The sequence below is a fragment of the Panicum hallii genome, chromosome 9 (assembly GCF_002211085.1).
Source record: "Panicum hallii strain FIL2 chromosome 9, PHallii_v3.1, whole genome shotgun sequence".
NCBI lineage: Eukaryota > Viridiplantae > Streptophyta > Magnoliopsida > Poales > Poaceae > Panicum > Panicum hallii.
In genome coordinates this window covers 12,692,647-12,707,993 of record NC_038050.1, presented here as the reverse complement: position 1 = coordinate 12,707,993, position 15,347 = coordinate 12,692,647, and the positions used below count along the sequence as shown (strand labels likewise).

At 46.3% G+C, this 15,347-nt stretch overlaps 4 protein-coding genes across 5 annotated transcripts; 3 read left to right on the top strand and 1 right to left on the bottom strand.

The window, feature by feature from the left end:
* Positions 1–190: 190 nt before the first annotated feature.
* Positions 191–4,261, top strand: LOC112875261. 2 transcript variants are annotated; one of them, XM_025939049.1, is made up of 4 exons: positions 191–344; positions 1,107–1,632; positions 2,827–2,867; positions 2,992–4,261. In XM_025939049.1, exons 2-4 carry the CDS (start codon positions 1,305–1,307, stop codon positions 4,003–4,005), a joined length of 1,383 nt encoding a protein of 460 aa, XP_025794834.1. In that variant the 5' UTR covers positions 191–344; positions 1,107–1,304; the 3' UTR covers positions 4,006–4,261. The 2 variants fall into 2 exon arrangements, with proteins under 2 accessions (XP_025794834.1, XP_025794832.1); XM_025939047.1 differs by having other exon boundaries at positions 2,722–2,867.
* A 4,096-nt stretch (positions 4,262–8,357) lies between these two features.
* Positions 8,358–10,021, top strand: LOC112877740. The gene is made up of 2 exons (XM_025942097.1): positions 8,358–9,343; positions 9,450–10,021. Exons 1-2 carry the CDS (start codon positions 8,556–8,558, stop codon positions 9,700–9,702), a joined length of 1,041 nt encoding a protein of 346 aa, XP_025797882.1. The 5' UTR covers positions 8,358–8,555; the 3' UTR covers positions 9,703–10,021.
* A 141-nt stretch (positions 10,022–10,162) lies between these two features.
* LOC112878271 (thylakoid lumenal 17.4 kDa protein, chloroplastic) lies at positions 10,163–13,317 on the bottom strand. Its single transcript, XM_025942716.1, has 3 exons — positions 13,026–13,317; positions 10,690–10,936; positions 10,163–10,564 (listed from the first exon to the last, which is right to left on the bottom strand). The coding sequence occupies exons 1-3, from the start codon at positions 13,242–13,244 to the stop codon at positions 10,341–10,343; spliced, it is 690 nt and encodes a 229-aa protein (XP_025798501.1). The 5' UTR covers positions 13,245–13,317; the 3' UTR covers positions 10,163–10,340.
* Positions 13,318–14,731: 1,414 nt separating this feature from the next.
* Positions 14,732–15,333, top strand: LOC112877692. The gene has a single exon (XM_025942051.1). It carries the CDS (start codon positions 14,830–14,832, stop codon positions 15,097–15,099), a length of 270 nt encoding a protein of 89 aa, XP_025797836.1. The 5' UTR covers positions 14,732–14,829; the 3' UTR covers positions 15,100–15,333.
* Positions 15,334–15,347: the final 14 nt, after the last annotated feature.

Genomic DNA, 15,347 nt, shown 5'->3' with positions numbered 1-15,347 from the left:
GTAGAAAGAAGATAATATGAACCGATAGACGTTGTCTAACCAAGAATCAAGAGTAATCATCAGCCAGCATCATTGGAAAAAAAGAGGTGGCCCTTTTCTTACTACAATATTATATAAATTTCAAAATAAAACGACTAGCTTTTTTATTATAAAATAATAAAAAATAAGCACTACTGTGCTGGCACTTTACACCCCTCGTGTTCCCCCTTTTTCTCTCCCCCGTTCTCCCTCCCTCCCTCCCTCCCTCTCTCTCTCTCTCTCTCCCCTCTTTCTTCCTTGCGGCGACGACTGGGCGAGCGCCGCCGCCCGTCACCAGGTCTTCGCCGGCGATGAGCACCCATCAGGTATGCCCGACCCCCCTTTTTTTTCCCTCCTCCTTCTGTGCGAAACCGAGCACCCCAAACCCTACTGTAAGCTATTTGTATTCGGATCTGACCCAATCACAAGTATATGCATGATTAATACCTGTTGACTTCGAGTTTATGCAAAAGTTGTCCGGACTTGCGAGTTATTTGGGTTGGATTGGTGGTTTGTTGGACTGAGGGTTGGAGTACCAATCGGAGCTCTTAGTCTGCACCGCTTAGATTTTGCCTCGGGGGGGGGGGGGGGGGGGGGGGGGGGGGGGAGTTTCTTGTTGAATAGGGGCATCCGTGACCGCAGAGGAATGGAAGTATTTTGGTGCAAATATAATTAGAAAAACATTTACAAAGTGGATTCATTTTCAGTTTATTAACCTCTAGAACTAGGTTAGTGTCACTTGATGAGACTTAACTGACGCAAATTTCCATGGCAGTTATTACTAAACCTTGTGGCAATGAAATATTATAAAAAAACTTTACCCAATGAATTAGTCAGTCTCGTATGTAGATATATACGTATAGAAGCTCTATGGTGTATTAATAGTTCACCTGATAAATAATATGCTTTTTTGTGCTCGGGATGGGGTTTGGTGTGGCCTAACTGTGAATTGGGTAGTTCAACTAGTTATGCATCCTTGTTGATTGGAGACAATAGCATGTTCATTATACCATAAAAGAAGACTTTTGTTTTAGATGATGTTTTTTCTGTTTATTCTTGACAATACTGACATGCTTCTATGTGCATAGGTGACACTATACATCTGATGTATTCTTTTTCTTCGCTCGGTGTAAAAGTTTCTCTCCGCTCTGGTCAAGCTTGTCAAACATAAATACTCAAGTAGTGTCTGCACGTGATTGGCAAAATTAGTCAAGACGGGTGCTCTTTGCTGCGTGGCCGCTAGGCCACATGGGACAAAGTCTATTCCAGCTAGCAGAGATTGTTCCATGGATCCTACTGAGCCTCGTTGGCGGATGAACTCAAGCTTCTCTCCTCCAACGTCAAGGGGATGGGACTGCCGTTATTCATCAGATGGTTTGCCTCACAGAGTTCATGATGCTCCTCATGATCACCCACCTTATGTGTCATCATTATCATCCCATAGTAAAGGAAGCAGAAGTGCATTTGGCAGTGATCAGTACCTCAATCACCATCATTCTATATCTGATGGGGCACTTTCTTATTTTGGGAGTCCAGCTGACAGCCTTCAGGCTCCACGCTGGACACCCTCTCTTCAAAGATTTGATCTCGGTGAATTCTCTACCCCTGCAGGAGGTATGTACCTGTTCATTTCATATGGCAGATTGTGACATGAGCTGACCAGCTAATTAATATTTTTTTCTATTTTCTTAATATGGTTATCTCGTCATGAATTGTTAGACCAAATGGGAGGCTTTCACTGGAAAAACTAACAGTGTGCTAACCTATTTCCATTGATAAAAATATAGAATATCTTTCTGATTTAACCAATTATCTACACTTTTGTATTTACTTCTAAACTAAACTTGATTCTTTACAAACATACCTTCCTATTGCATAATAAATGAGTGAATTGTAATTTGATTCTTTATTAGCCACTTGTATAGCAGCTATTTAAAAGGCCATTTTTTCCTTACTTGACTTGCATGGTCATGCGCTCTTATAATATTTCTAACGGATGCATTTCATACATTATATGCTTTGTTACTCAGCACACATTTAGTTGTATCAGGTTTAGACATGGTAGTTATGGCTTGTTCGATTTTGCATCAGATTGAACAATATTTAAGTCCAAAGAAGAGTAGGCTTCTTTATTGAATCTTTTACATGTTTGTAACTAATTTCTAAAATAAATTTGTTTCTTTATAAACATTCCTTCTCATTGAATAGTCAATGGGGACTTGTAATTTGTTTTGTTATTAGCCACTTCAATGGTAGATTTTAACACTATATTCTTCTTTGTGTTAAGATATTGGATAGCTATTTTTTCCCTACCTGACCTTCATGGTTATTCACTCTTCTTGATTATAATCTTCCCATTGGGTTGGGCGTATTATTCTTTTCATACAATATATGCCCTGTTAGTCATAAACAGCCAAGTTGTATAGGTTGGACAGGGTAATTATGCCTTGTTCAGTTTTGCATCAAATTGAGCAATATTTAAACCCAAAAAGAATTTAGCTCCTTGTGAACCAAACAAGTATATCTGGAATGATCTCGGCCGTGACAACTGATAAGTATATTGAGACCAAACACTTTGGTCTCAGTGGTGGCTATAAACTGAGTCCACTGGGTACTTTTATTTTTTTTTCATTGTAAATATTGGAGTAGGCACTATTGGTACTGCAAGTTAAATACTGCACCACATTTTTTTCTTTATGACAGCTGGATATTTTCCTGCAATGGTAGAAGCTACTAAAAGGCATTGCTGCGTTTCTAATATTCCTTACCTTCCTGTTGAATTAATGATTGCTTTATTCATTGAATCAGTATCAAGACCAGAAACTTCTGACTATCCTCAGTCAAGTGAGGCAAGCTCATTTTCTCTTCTGTCTTATCTTCCCGTTCCTTTGGTAGATGACATAGATCTAGTGCAACTAATAAGAATATCACAGTCTGTATAACAGTACTGACATTAATGTTCATCTGCTGCAGAGGCAACTGACTGCCACGAGCAGTTTCAGTTCTGCATCCCCATTCTCAGAATCAAGTCAGCTAGCATCGTCTAGTAAACAACCAGCCCCGTATCTACCTCGCAATCAACTGGGTAGGCGATCTTTCATGTCAAAACCAGTCTACCCACTTGTCTACCGGAATCCAGTGTCAGAAACAGAAGCGTCCAGGATGCCTGAGGTTACTAATGCTGGGCGAACAACACCAAGTGATGATAGCCAAGCTTCTCCTCTGTGGCATCGCAGCTTGGCGAGTCCAGAGCTCAAGTTCCATAATGCATTGAGTGAGCTTGGGAAGATGGAGGCTTCGCCTGAACCAAACACAAGCTCAAGAAGGGAAGGATTCAGATGGAGCAATGCCAGCAGTTATGATTTTGGATACGATGGGGATGCCATTGACATTTCAGATCATATAAGTATCGAGTCCCAGAGATCACCCACAAATTCAGTGAGATTCCTCAAGTGTGGGCTGTGCGAGAGATTCCTGCGCCAGAAATCACCCTGGACCTCGAACCGGATTGTTCGAAACACTGACATGCCAGTGGCAGCGGTCCTTCCATGCCGACATGTCTTCCACGCAGATTGCTTGGAGGAAAGCACTCCCAAGACAGAAGTCCATGAGCCACCCTGCCCCCTGTGCACGCATGCCGCTGACGATGAAGGGCATGTGTCATTCTCAGAACCTCTGCATGTTGCACTCCGATCTGCTCGCAGGAACCTTTCATTGGGTGGTGGTGCTGGTGGGAGTAGCAGCAGCGCAAACCCTCCTTGCAGTGATCACGGCTTGAAGAGGAACCATTCTGCTATCGTGCCGAGACGCAGTGGCAGCTCACTGTTCCGCAACCGCTTCAAGAGGCAGTTCCCCTTCAAAGCGAGGATCGGAAAGGACCTCTTTGGCGGTAGGGTTTTCAATAAGGTTGGATCATCTTCGTCGTCAGGTCAACAGGGTGATAATCAACAGCCATCAGCAGCGAAGCATGACCGATCAATGAAGTAGCTTGAACTTAGTGGCACAGAGTATATGTTGTGTGCCCTGCTGATATTTCAATCCATGTTATCGTATTCGGTATAACCTATCATAGCATGTGAAGCTCGCATCCATGCGCAGTAGTCGCCCAGGACAGGGTTTCCTTTGGAGGCTGCTTGCGTTGCATTGCATGTCGCACCCACCATTGGCTAACTGTTGGCTAACTATGAGGTGTATTATGAATCCTTACAGTAAGAATGATGCCTATGTTTAATATGTTCTGCCTGATCTTGCACATTGTTGAATTGAGCAATTGCACTGGCAGCACTGACTCGGCTGCACTGTTCGTTGCTTACATGTGCAGCGTGCCCACATGCTGCGTTGAGGTTCACAGCACCATAGACACGAGCTCCTGTACGCCTTGTTAACATATTGGTAGCCCTAGCATTCTGGGGCATTTTTGCTAATAACGCCAGAATAGCTCTGCCATACTGTAAAAATACATCCAATTATCGGAAAACGTTGATCACTTCCTCATGACATACCTTACGATGTGTACTTGGTAAAAAAATATTTTTTCCTTACAAAAATACTTTTCCCACAGAAATAATATACACTTTCAATTATGCACACAACAATGTACCCATTGTGTAATACTACTTGTTCAACACATTATTTGAATCTATAGTCGCATCGCAAATCTAAAGGCAAATATAGTCACCATGTGCACGTGAGATTAAGGTTATCCCTTACCGTCCAATGCGCTATATATACATAGGGATGAAAGTGGAGCGGATAATGTCCAATGCGCTATATATACATAGGGATGAAAGTGGAGCGGATAATTTCCGCATCCGATCCGATCCGTATCCGATTTTTGCGGATAAGGAGAAGAGTTTTTATATGCACGTGGATATGGATAATCCGGATCTAATTGTATGCGGTTGCTGTGTAGGATATGGTATTAGCAAAATCCAGCAGATATGGATTTTCGGATAATTGAATGCGGATAATCCGAGACTTATAATAGGATATCCGACTTTTCGAGCCTCACACACTGCACAAATCAAGCCCTGCCTAAATATACACAGAATATTTTTTATAGCTCATTAACCAACAAAAAAGGATAGAGGGGAATTTTCTCAATAAAAAATCTTTATTTTGTTTATGTGTTCACTCTATACGCTTAGTCTTAACTGGGACTTGTAATATATACTTTTTATTCGATATCAAGTTTGAAGTGTCACTATCAACCTAAATGTGTCGTGAACTATAAAATTAAATATTTCTCATGATAATATGTTGCTTTATAGTTTTGATTTAGGAATTATTAATCAACATAAAAGGCTACACATAAACATGTATTATCCGATTTGTTTTAATCGATCCGACTTCGCACCGCGTCCGATATCCTCAAAAACCCGTATCTGTAACTATGGAGCTATTTGGTTTATAGCCTACGGCGCCACACTGCGCCGCACATCCCGCGCCGCAGGTGTGGCGGCCGAATCGGCCACCGCACCTTAGGCACGGTGCGGAGCCCTAGGCCACAAAGCAAACAGCCCTTATATCCGTGTAATATCCACTCCGCTCCGCATCCGACCAAAAAGCATGGATGAGGATGTGGAAAAGGTATTATCCACTCCACTCCGATCCGCTTTCATCCCTATATATACATGAAACAATATAAGCCAATCTTCTTACAAAAGATATAGATGCTTTCTTTTCTTTTAACTGTAATGTCATGTGTAAGGCTTCTTACACTTACCATACTTTGTGCTATGATAGATAAAACACTTACGCCAATCGACTACATCAAAGTGCCTGTTAGCACAATAGTATATCACTTTTATGATCATCCCTGATCCTCAAAATATTATCATTGCAAACACGGCATGTATAGCGCGTACCTATCTTCCCACATCAAATAGTGGAAATCCAAGGTGGTGCCACCTATCTCCCTTTCCTTTTGATGTGTAATTGTGCTTGTGTCTCTCTTACTTTTACTACACTTCATTATCATTTCTCATATGTGACAACAGACAAAACGCACATACCATTTCTGCATGACAAAAGGTATTTGCTAGCACAATATCACACTGCCTTATACAACTTTTTGTGTTATTTATGTATGAACGTTGAGTTTATTCATAATATACAACTCATGCTTATCCTTAGTTCCAAATCAATGTGCATAGGGATGTAACAATATAATGTTTGCCACCCCCCTCCCCACTCCCACATGCGATAGTAGAAATTTATGGCGCACCATGTGTGTGTGTATCTATATATATCTTTCCTTTTGATATGTGGTGCGATAAACAAAGTTGCGAGTTTTCGAGTTTTGTTACTATCAAATGAAGATTTTTGTAGCTAGTATAATAGCCAAAAATTTGGTCTGTTAATTGAGGATGAAAGTTTGTGCAACTATTTTTAGATTCCACAAATGTAGCTATGTGATTTTATAAGGTATCATTAGATATTTTCTCAAAAAATGCTATTATTTATTATCATCATAATGAAAGCTTATTATTGTTTTAAATTGTTCATCTACATTGTACATTAAACCTTCTATGTTGGATTTAAAAGCCTTCACTTCCACATAGGTTGCATACTACTATAATTTATGTTGTCTCCCCTAAAAGGCAACTATCATATAACGTAACATATAATGTAAAAAAATATAAAATTGAAGTGCAAGATCATTTCATATGAAAATGGCAACAATTACTTTTTTGCAACCGTTTTGTGCAAGTTTTACAATGGTAATAAAATCCGATTGTCAACTTACATGTTAATTTTACCATAATACACATTATTTATGTATGGATGAATTTTGAGCATTTTTTAGCCATGTGGAGTCTTTATTATTGTATCACATATTTGTCATGATAGAAATATGTGCTCATTAGCATAAGGCCATATTTGATCAACACATTATTGCATGTCCGGTTTTATCAAAAATTCTGAAAACAGTATAGATGGCATCATGGTTATGATTATCCCTTATAGTGCAATATATTATTAAAATATTATATATATATATATATATATATATATATATATATATATATATATATATATATATATATACTGCGAGCCAATCATCCTGTTAAATAGATTTTTCTTCTATTTTGATGAGTAATGCCTGGGGAATGCTTCTTGCTATACTTTTTTTAATATATTACATTATAAAAAATATGTATAACTCATGCACCAAGTGTCCACGTCAAAATTGCTCAATAGAAAAATATCGCCTTGCTCTATATAACCTTTTGTGTATTTATTGTTTCTCCTAAAACCAACAAGTTAATCTAGTCAGGAATATATATACAAGTCAACTCGCAGTTGTCCCTAATCCTCGAAGTAATGTAGATGCAAATATGACATATACGGTGCGCAATAATCTTTCCATGTCAAATAGTGGAAATCCATGGTGTAGGGCCTATCCCTTATTAGTTTTGACGTGTGGATAAATTTGCATGTCTTAGTTGTACTCTACTTTCTTATCATTTTTTGCATGTTAGAATAGCCTGCCAATTAATTTCCTATGAAGAAAGGTATTCATTAGCACAGTACCACACCCTAGCTTGTATTACCTTTGTCTATTCTTTCTTATATCAACAACCGTGTTTAGTCGCGATATAGATGCCAAGTCATAGCTATCCTTGATTGTAGATCAATGTACAGATTAATACGACAATGTAACGTATGCCAATCCTACCACATCAGATTATGGAAACCCACGGTGTACCATCTATCCGTTTTCCCCTTTTGACGTGTATTGCGACAACCGTGCATGTTACACTTATTGTGCAATCCAGCCCCGTAGCGTTGGTTTAGTATACAACGCATGATATACTGGACCGCAATCAATATAAGAATTAGAACCTAAAACAACTAATCAATGTCTCTAACAGTAAATTACCATTTCAAAATTCTTATGATTTTCATGCCAATGCTACATAAGCGATGTGCAATTTGGCACATGGAACACTACACTGCGTTATGAGGTAGGAACCTTGAGTAGTTTCTTCGCTGTTCAATGTTAAGTTAATTTGCACCTGATGAAATGAAACACGGTGCCATCTCTGTGTGCTGGCGCGGCACCCCCCTGTCTACACTCCGGCCACTTCTCCCGCACGCCTCGGCAGAGGACGCCTTCCCGTCCAGGTCCAGGTTGGCTAGTGCCACGCTAGATCGCCGTGTGCGCGCTCACACCACCCGCGCTGCCACCCGCGCGCGGCCAAAACGCCCGGCGCCGAGAGCAGCGCGCGGCCGAGCCTTTCCCCCTCGCCCCACGACGAAATTAACCAGGCGCTGAACTGGCCCGAACTGCCGCGCAAGGCACGCATCGTCCAGGAGCCCCCGGCCCTCCCCAACGTGGCAGGGCCCGGGGGAGCTATAAATACTGCCATTGCCGCGCCCTCCCTCTCCTCAAGCTAGAACTAGATAGATCGCCATTCCACTCCGCCTTCGGTGGGAGATTCGGTTCCAGGCAAACAGCCCTTCCGTTTCAGAGAGAGAGAGAGAGAGAGTCTCTTGCGTTGGCTCGTTCCCTTCCCCGGTCGGTCGCGAGGATGACGCCGGCGAGCATGGTCTCCTTGCCCAGGAGCGTTCCGGCGGCGGTGGCGGCGTTCCCGGCGTCCGCGCGCGCCGGGGAACGGAGGAACGCCCGGCCCTCCCTCAGGCCCGCGGCGTGCGGCGGGGACGAGCAGCAGCAGCCGTCCATGGCCGCGGTGCCCCCGTCGCTGCGCGCCATCCAGGCCAAGCGGAAGCACGCGGCGGCGCAGCGCGGGGTGCCGCGGGCGACGGCCACGAGCGCGGCCGGGTGCGCGGTGGCGGCGCTCGTCAAGGCCGTGGAGGCCGTCCAGGGCGCGGCGGCCGGGGGCGCCGCCGAGGCCGCGCGCGGCGCCGGGGACGCCGTGGCGTGGGTCTTCAGCAAGGTGCACTTCCAGTCGCCGGACCTCGCCGTCGGGCTGCTCGGGATGGTCGCCTGCTGCCTCGGCACCGCCGTCCAGGCGGAGAGGGACCGCATGGAGGCCAAGAGGCTCGAGGCGTCGCGCAACGCGCAGGCCGAGCCCGACGGCGACGACGGCGACGCGGAGGAGCCCGAAGATTTGCCGGAGCTGGTGGAGGGGGACATGGAGAAGGAGCTGTGGGGTCGGATCGGCATCCTGCATGGCGACGGCCTGTATGGGGACGGCCAGGAGGAGCTCGATGAGGAAGAGATCAAGGAGATCGACAGCGCCCGCGCACGGCGGCGGAAGGCGGCGTACGAGAGGATCATCGCCTCCGGCGGAGCGAACTCGCTCGTCCTGTCCAACTATGCGCAGCTCCTCTACGAGTTGGACAGGGACATCAACAGGTGCTTCCTTCTTGTAGCATGCACGCATGCAACCAACCTTTCGATCACATCTCCCTGCTGTTAGGATCTTGATTTCTTACGCGTGATCGCTGCACACATTTGACAGGGCGGAGATGTACTTCAAGCAGGCGGTCGCCGCGGAGCCGGCGGACGGCGAGGCAATGCGGAGGTACGGCATGTTCCTCTGGCACGCCCGCGGCGACATCGGTGGCGCGGAGGAAATGTTCACCGGCGCCATCGAAGAGGAGCCCGAGAGCAGCCACCACCGGAGCAGCTACGCGTGGTTCCTCTGGATGACCGGCGGCGTCGAGACCTGCCTCATCGACACCGGCAAGAACAACGGCAACGACGCCGAATGAACCACCGCACGCCGCAGCCCATCGGAAACCCAAGACAAGACCTTCCCACCGGCAAGTGCCCGGCGGCGGCGGGCCGGCCATTCAGATGGTGCATCTAGGTACTGCCGTGTCGCATGGCCAGCATCAATGAGCAGCATCGGCCCTTGTAGGGGCCAGTTATCCAGTATATACTAGACGAATGCGCATCAACAAGGAGCCAACCCAGGAGGCAACAATAATGTTGGCAAAGCTAGCGCGTGTAGTATTGTAGTGCGTGTGATGCTAGTACTAGTGGTGTGTGGAATAAAGCATCCATGCATCCTTCCAGGGCATGGATTCATCATCAGACAGAAATGTTATAACCACCTTGTGAACAACAACAACAACAACAACAACAACAACAACAACAATAATAATAATAAATATATGGGAAAAACATATAGTGCTTCCTTTTTTATGTATGGTGCTTGACTTCGCAAGGTGTAAGAAACATGGTTGCATTGCTGCTGATATTTGAGATATACAGATGTTTGTGCATAGACATGGAGAAAAATCGTCGCATCTTGTCATGGTGGCTCTATAGACAAGCATGAACACTCATCGAACGATATCAACATATTAACATGAACAATGGGGATGATTAGATGGAATCTGCTGAATCACCTACAGCCCAGCTCTAATCTACTGTCTGCGCTGATACTGGTGTTTGTGCATAGCTTCTGAAGGTCAATGTAGCCGATGATTGTGTCCTCGAACACAACATCTTCCATCTTAGCACCATTGAAGGTTGATCCTGACAAGACCGTATTCTTGAAGATTGCCCCTGTGAGATCAGCCTTCTCGAAATTGACACGGTCTATCACTGCATTGGTGAAATCGGTTCCTGAAAGCATTTGAGCGAGAAGAGCTCATCATTTTGTTTATTCAGTATTGGGAAACAGTGCAGCAAATCAGAAATATTGTGCAATGAACCGGAACAGCAGAATAAGGTGTGCAATTAATTTCTACCTTTGAAGCTTGCGCCAACAGCATAAGCTTTGGACATGACAACTTCAGACATGTCGGCGCCATCAAACTTTGCGTCGGACATCAACGCCGCAGCTAGAGACTTGCCTTTCAGATTAGTTTTCTCGTTCGTGTAATCACAGAACCGGAGATCAAGGGGCTTGTCATACACCCCATTTGCCTGGCCGATTGTGTTCCCCACGAATGCACGCTCACATCTGTTTGGCTCCGTTGAGAGTGGAGGCAATCTCTAACAACCAAATCAAACAGGGAACAATGTTATCTCAGTAAATCTAAAGAGCACCGCAGTAAGAAAAATAGGTCCTAGGTTTAGGATCAAGATTTCGAGAATGTTTAGTGCTGATTGTATATTCAGGTCACACAGGATCAAAAAGAAAATGAAGAATTTATAATTCACAACTAATTCCAAGCAAGTATGTGTTCAAATGAAATTTGTCTTTGCAAGCACAAAAGACACTGAGATAACAAGTTAATCTCAATGGAAAACACTAGCTAGCTATTTCTAAGCTGCTCCATTGAAATTCTGTCAGATATATTTCTAATTGAAAATGCTCATGCTTCATCTAGTTAATCTGATCACCAAATACAGCAAAATGATCATTTCTCCAAAAATATTCCTAGCTGTATCAGAACCACATTGTGAACATGCAGTGTGAATCTGAATTCTCATATATAGGTATATAATAAATTAATCAGAACAGAACTTCTAGCTTTAGATTGAGCGGAAATGACAGACAAGAGAGAATTGAACTGAATACCATACTAAACTGCAACAACTGATGTTGCAGTAGCTCATATCAAATGATGTGGTAACTGTACTGATAAATTCCTCAAGTTAAATAACACGAACTCTTGAGTTTGCTTCTTTATTACCAAGAACAGTAGTAAAGTACCAAATTATCCAATAGAGCCCTCAAAAGCTTCCAACAGCTATAACATCTGTTAGCACCGCCCGCGCCGTGTTGATTAGATTACTGCATGTGTTGCATGATGTGTTCATGTTGGCGTGTGCGTCGCGTCCAGGCTGTGTGCAGGCTAGCTGCTGTGCGTCCGTCGCGTGAGTTTGTTAGTGGAGTTAGTCTCCGGTTGTTACACATGCATGTGTGCATGCACGAGCAGGTCTTGCGCTCGAGCGAGTGGCTCACGAAGGCCGGCGCCGTAGAGTTCGCAGCTACGTGCGCGTGCGGGAGGGCTGCGGATGTATGCGCGTGGGCGTTGTGTCGCCGTGTATAAAGCCAGGTGCTTGTGTGCATTGGAGGGCTGATAGGCTTGGTGGCCGGCCGGCAGGTCGCCGTGGAGGACCGCCGGGGCTGCCGAGGTGTGTGTTGGAGTGTGTCTCTCCATTTGTAATGGTGTGTTCGTTGAAATAGTGCCAAGATACAGGCGTTCGTCGCCCAAAAACTACTGTTCTTCTTCCTCGTGTTCGTGAGATCAAGCAAGTTCCTGGCTAGTTCCAACAACATCTTTCTTAAGGGGAAAAACTATATGTAACTAGTTAGTGCTTCCCATGGATAGAAAATTTCCATGGAGCCACAGCTGTCTTGATGTACACAGCATGGCATATATGGAAGGAACGGAACAGAAGGGTGTTCGAAGGCAAGATCTTAAGGCCGGATCAGGCTTTTGCCCTGATACAAGAAGAGGTTGGCCTGCGAAGGCAGGCATGTGGAAACCCATTGTTGGGTTAGTGCTTGCATTGTATCCAGTGGCGAAGCTGGAGCAAATCGAAGAGGGTGCACCTACCTTGTGGGTGTATCGAATTAAGCTGCGAGAGTGCATATATAGTGAAAAAATAGACTTTGTCACTGTTTTTGCATTTTCGATGGGTGCATCAGCACCCGCTGGCCATAATATAGCTTCGCCTCTTAATGTTAGTATCGAGATCGATCTTTCATATAATATCAAACTATCTGTAACCTGGACTCCTCCTTTCTTTTTAAATGAATAGCAGTGCTCCTGCTTTAAGCTTAAAAAAATCCATTGAGCAGCATTATATATCTGACTGAAACTTTCTCTGAACCGAATTAAGAGAAATAGTAAACAGTAACTCTGCCTAAGAAAAATTCAATAAAATTCCATTATTATCTGCTATCAGATCGTAAAATGTGAGGTCAGTTCATTCCCAAGTCACACCTAGACAGACTGGCATTTGACAAAGATTAAAGTTCCATTTGATTTCAGCATTATGTGCCTTTTGCAGTCTAGCAGAATCTGACTGAGGTCGATTAAAACTATTCATTTCTCAAACCTACATATTCCAGAAATTGCATCCTGCCCGCAGTGCGATTGCGATAAGAAAGGGAGGAAAAGGCACCAACCTGGCTCGCGGCAATGACCGGGTTGGACGCGGACGCCATGGCCCAGGCCGCCAGCACGCCGCACGCGAGGCGGCCGGCGTTCTTGGCCCCGCCCGAGAACCACGCCGGCTCCGTGCTCTTTTCGCCCGCGTCGGCCGCCGAGCACGCCACGCGGCACCTAGGCCGCCGCGGGCGGCAGAGCGCGGCGCCGGCCGGCGAGGCGAGGCAGGACGAGGCCATGCCAATGCGGTGTGGCTGGCTTTGCGAGGTGGATGGGGGAGAAGAGAGGGTGGCGGCGAGGTAGAGTCGGAGCGAGCTCTCTTCTCGCGCGCGCGCGCGCTATCTTATCGGCTTATCCGTCCGCTTGGCGGGCGGCCCACGGGGCCCACACGTGACTCTCGAGGGGTTCCGACACGCCGCGGCTGATGAATTTTTTTTGGGGGGGGTGGAGATATTGCATTCAAATATCATGAAATATGATTACAGCCTGCCTCTAGCAAGCTTTGGATGCACAATGGGGACTCATGCCACACCACCGTCATCTCCACCGGCCGAAATTGCTTCATCTCCACCGGATTCTTGCATTTTGGGATCAGCACAATAGTAGTGAGGTTTATGTCATCCGGTAGCTCACCCCCATTCAGAAAATTTCACAAACTTGTGGGCCTACCAAATCCCAGTGCAACTGAAAAAACCCCGCCGTCAGACCATCCGGCCCGGGCGCTTTGTTTGGCCCTGTCATGAACACAGCTCTCCTGACCTCCTCAGCAGTATAGGGCCTCGTCAAGGACTCATTCATCACATCCGTCACCTTCTGCTGCACATGCTGTAGAATAGCACCAGCGTCGAGGTTATCTTGAGCCGTGAACAGTTCCTTATAGAAGGAGGTAGCCACATCTTCGAGCTCCTCCTGTTTAACTGCAATAGAGCCATCATCTCACTTCAGGGACTTAATCCTGTTGCTCCGCCCTCGCTCTCGCGCCTTGGCTTGAAAGAGAGCGGTGTTGCGATCGCCATCCCGCAGCCAGTCGATCCACGAGCGTTGCTTCTCCATGCACTCCTGGGATAGCAACTCCGAAATGCGTGCCATGACTCGGCGTTCCTGGGGTGACGGGCCGGATCCGATAGAATCACCGCGCAAGCGTTCCAGCTCCTTCCGGTTCTGGGCCAACTCCTTTCTCACCCAGCCAAAGACAGTGCCCTCCCAGGTCTGCAGAGACCCTTGCACCCGCTCAAGCTGTCGACGCACCTGCCGGAGAGTAACTGGCTCGTCTCCAGTCGTCCAAGCGTTCCGTACTGTGTCCATGTACGTTGGGTCCCGCCGCCACATATTCTCGTACCTGAAGTTTTGTTTCCCTCTCTTCCTCTGTCGTGCTCTCCAGCACTCGATCAGTAACGCACAGTGATCAGACTCCGTGCGACCTCCTTGTTGCTTATTATCCTAGGTGTCCGGGAGACCGATGTATCCAAGATCCGTAAAACCGCAGTCAGACACGGCCCCCCCCTGAAACCATCCATCTGTCTCTTCAGTCGCACCTGACCTCCAAATTGTTCCGAAGCATCAAGGATCTCGTTAAAATCTCCAGCACATAACCAGGAAAGGCCTGACTTGCTCTTGAGTAATTTCAATGTACAACTCATGGCCGGCTATTAAAAACCCCAAGCCGTGGCCGCGCTATATCGGTCTACCTCGACCCCGTCCCTCTCCTAATTTTGGAGCCCGGAAACCGAAGGCAAGACAACCAACCCACCGACCTCTCCCCCCTCCCACTTCCGTTTTCCGCTCTTCCTCGGCCGGCGCGGGGCAGGGGACCGGACGGCAACCATGAACGGCATCAACCCCAACGGCGGCATCCTGTCCTACGGGACGCTGGAGGGCTACGCGATGTGGGTGGCCACGGGCGTGGCGTCGGCCTTCTTCGCGTCCCTGGAGCGGTGCGCCTGCATCCACCTCCACACCGCCGAGGACGACGGCGACGAGGAGGAGGACCTGGAGGAGGCCAGGGAGCACCCGCTCATGCTCTCCCGCCCCCAGGCGCTCCCCGAGTTCTACTACGACCGGTCCGGGTCCTCCGCCTCCTTCGCCAAGATGTGACCGCGTTGTGAAATTGTTTTGTTGTACTCTATCGTATGTGGGTGTTTGAGATCCGGCCGTGTTTCTCCTCGCCAGGAGATGAGGACCCAGCGTGATTCGAAGCGTTGATGGATCTGTAATTCCGTGCCGTGCGTTGTCTGATTCTTTGATTTCTTTTTATCTTTTCTTTTTGTTTTGGGATTTCAAGACTGCATTGTGTTGATGGATCTCTGAGCACTCTGCAAATTTCAGATGGCTGACATTTAAAT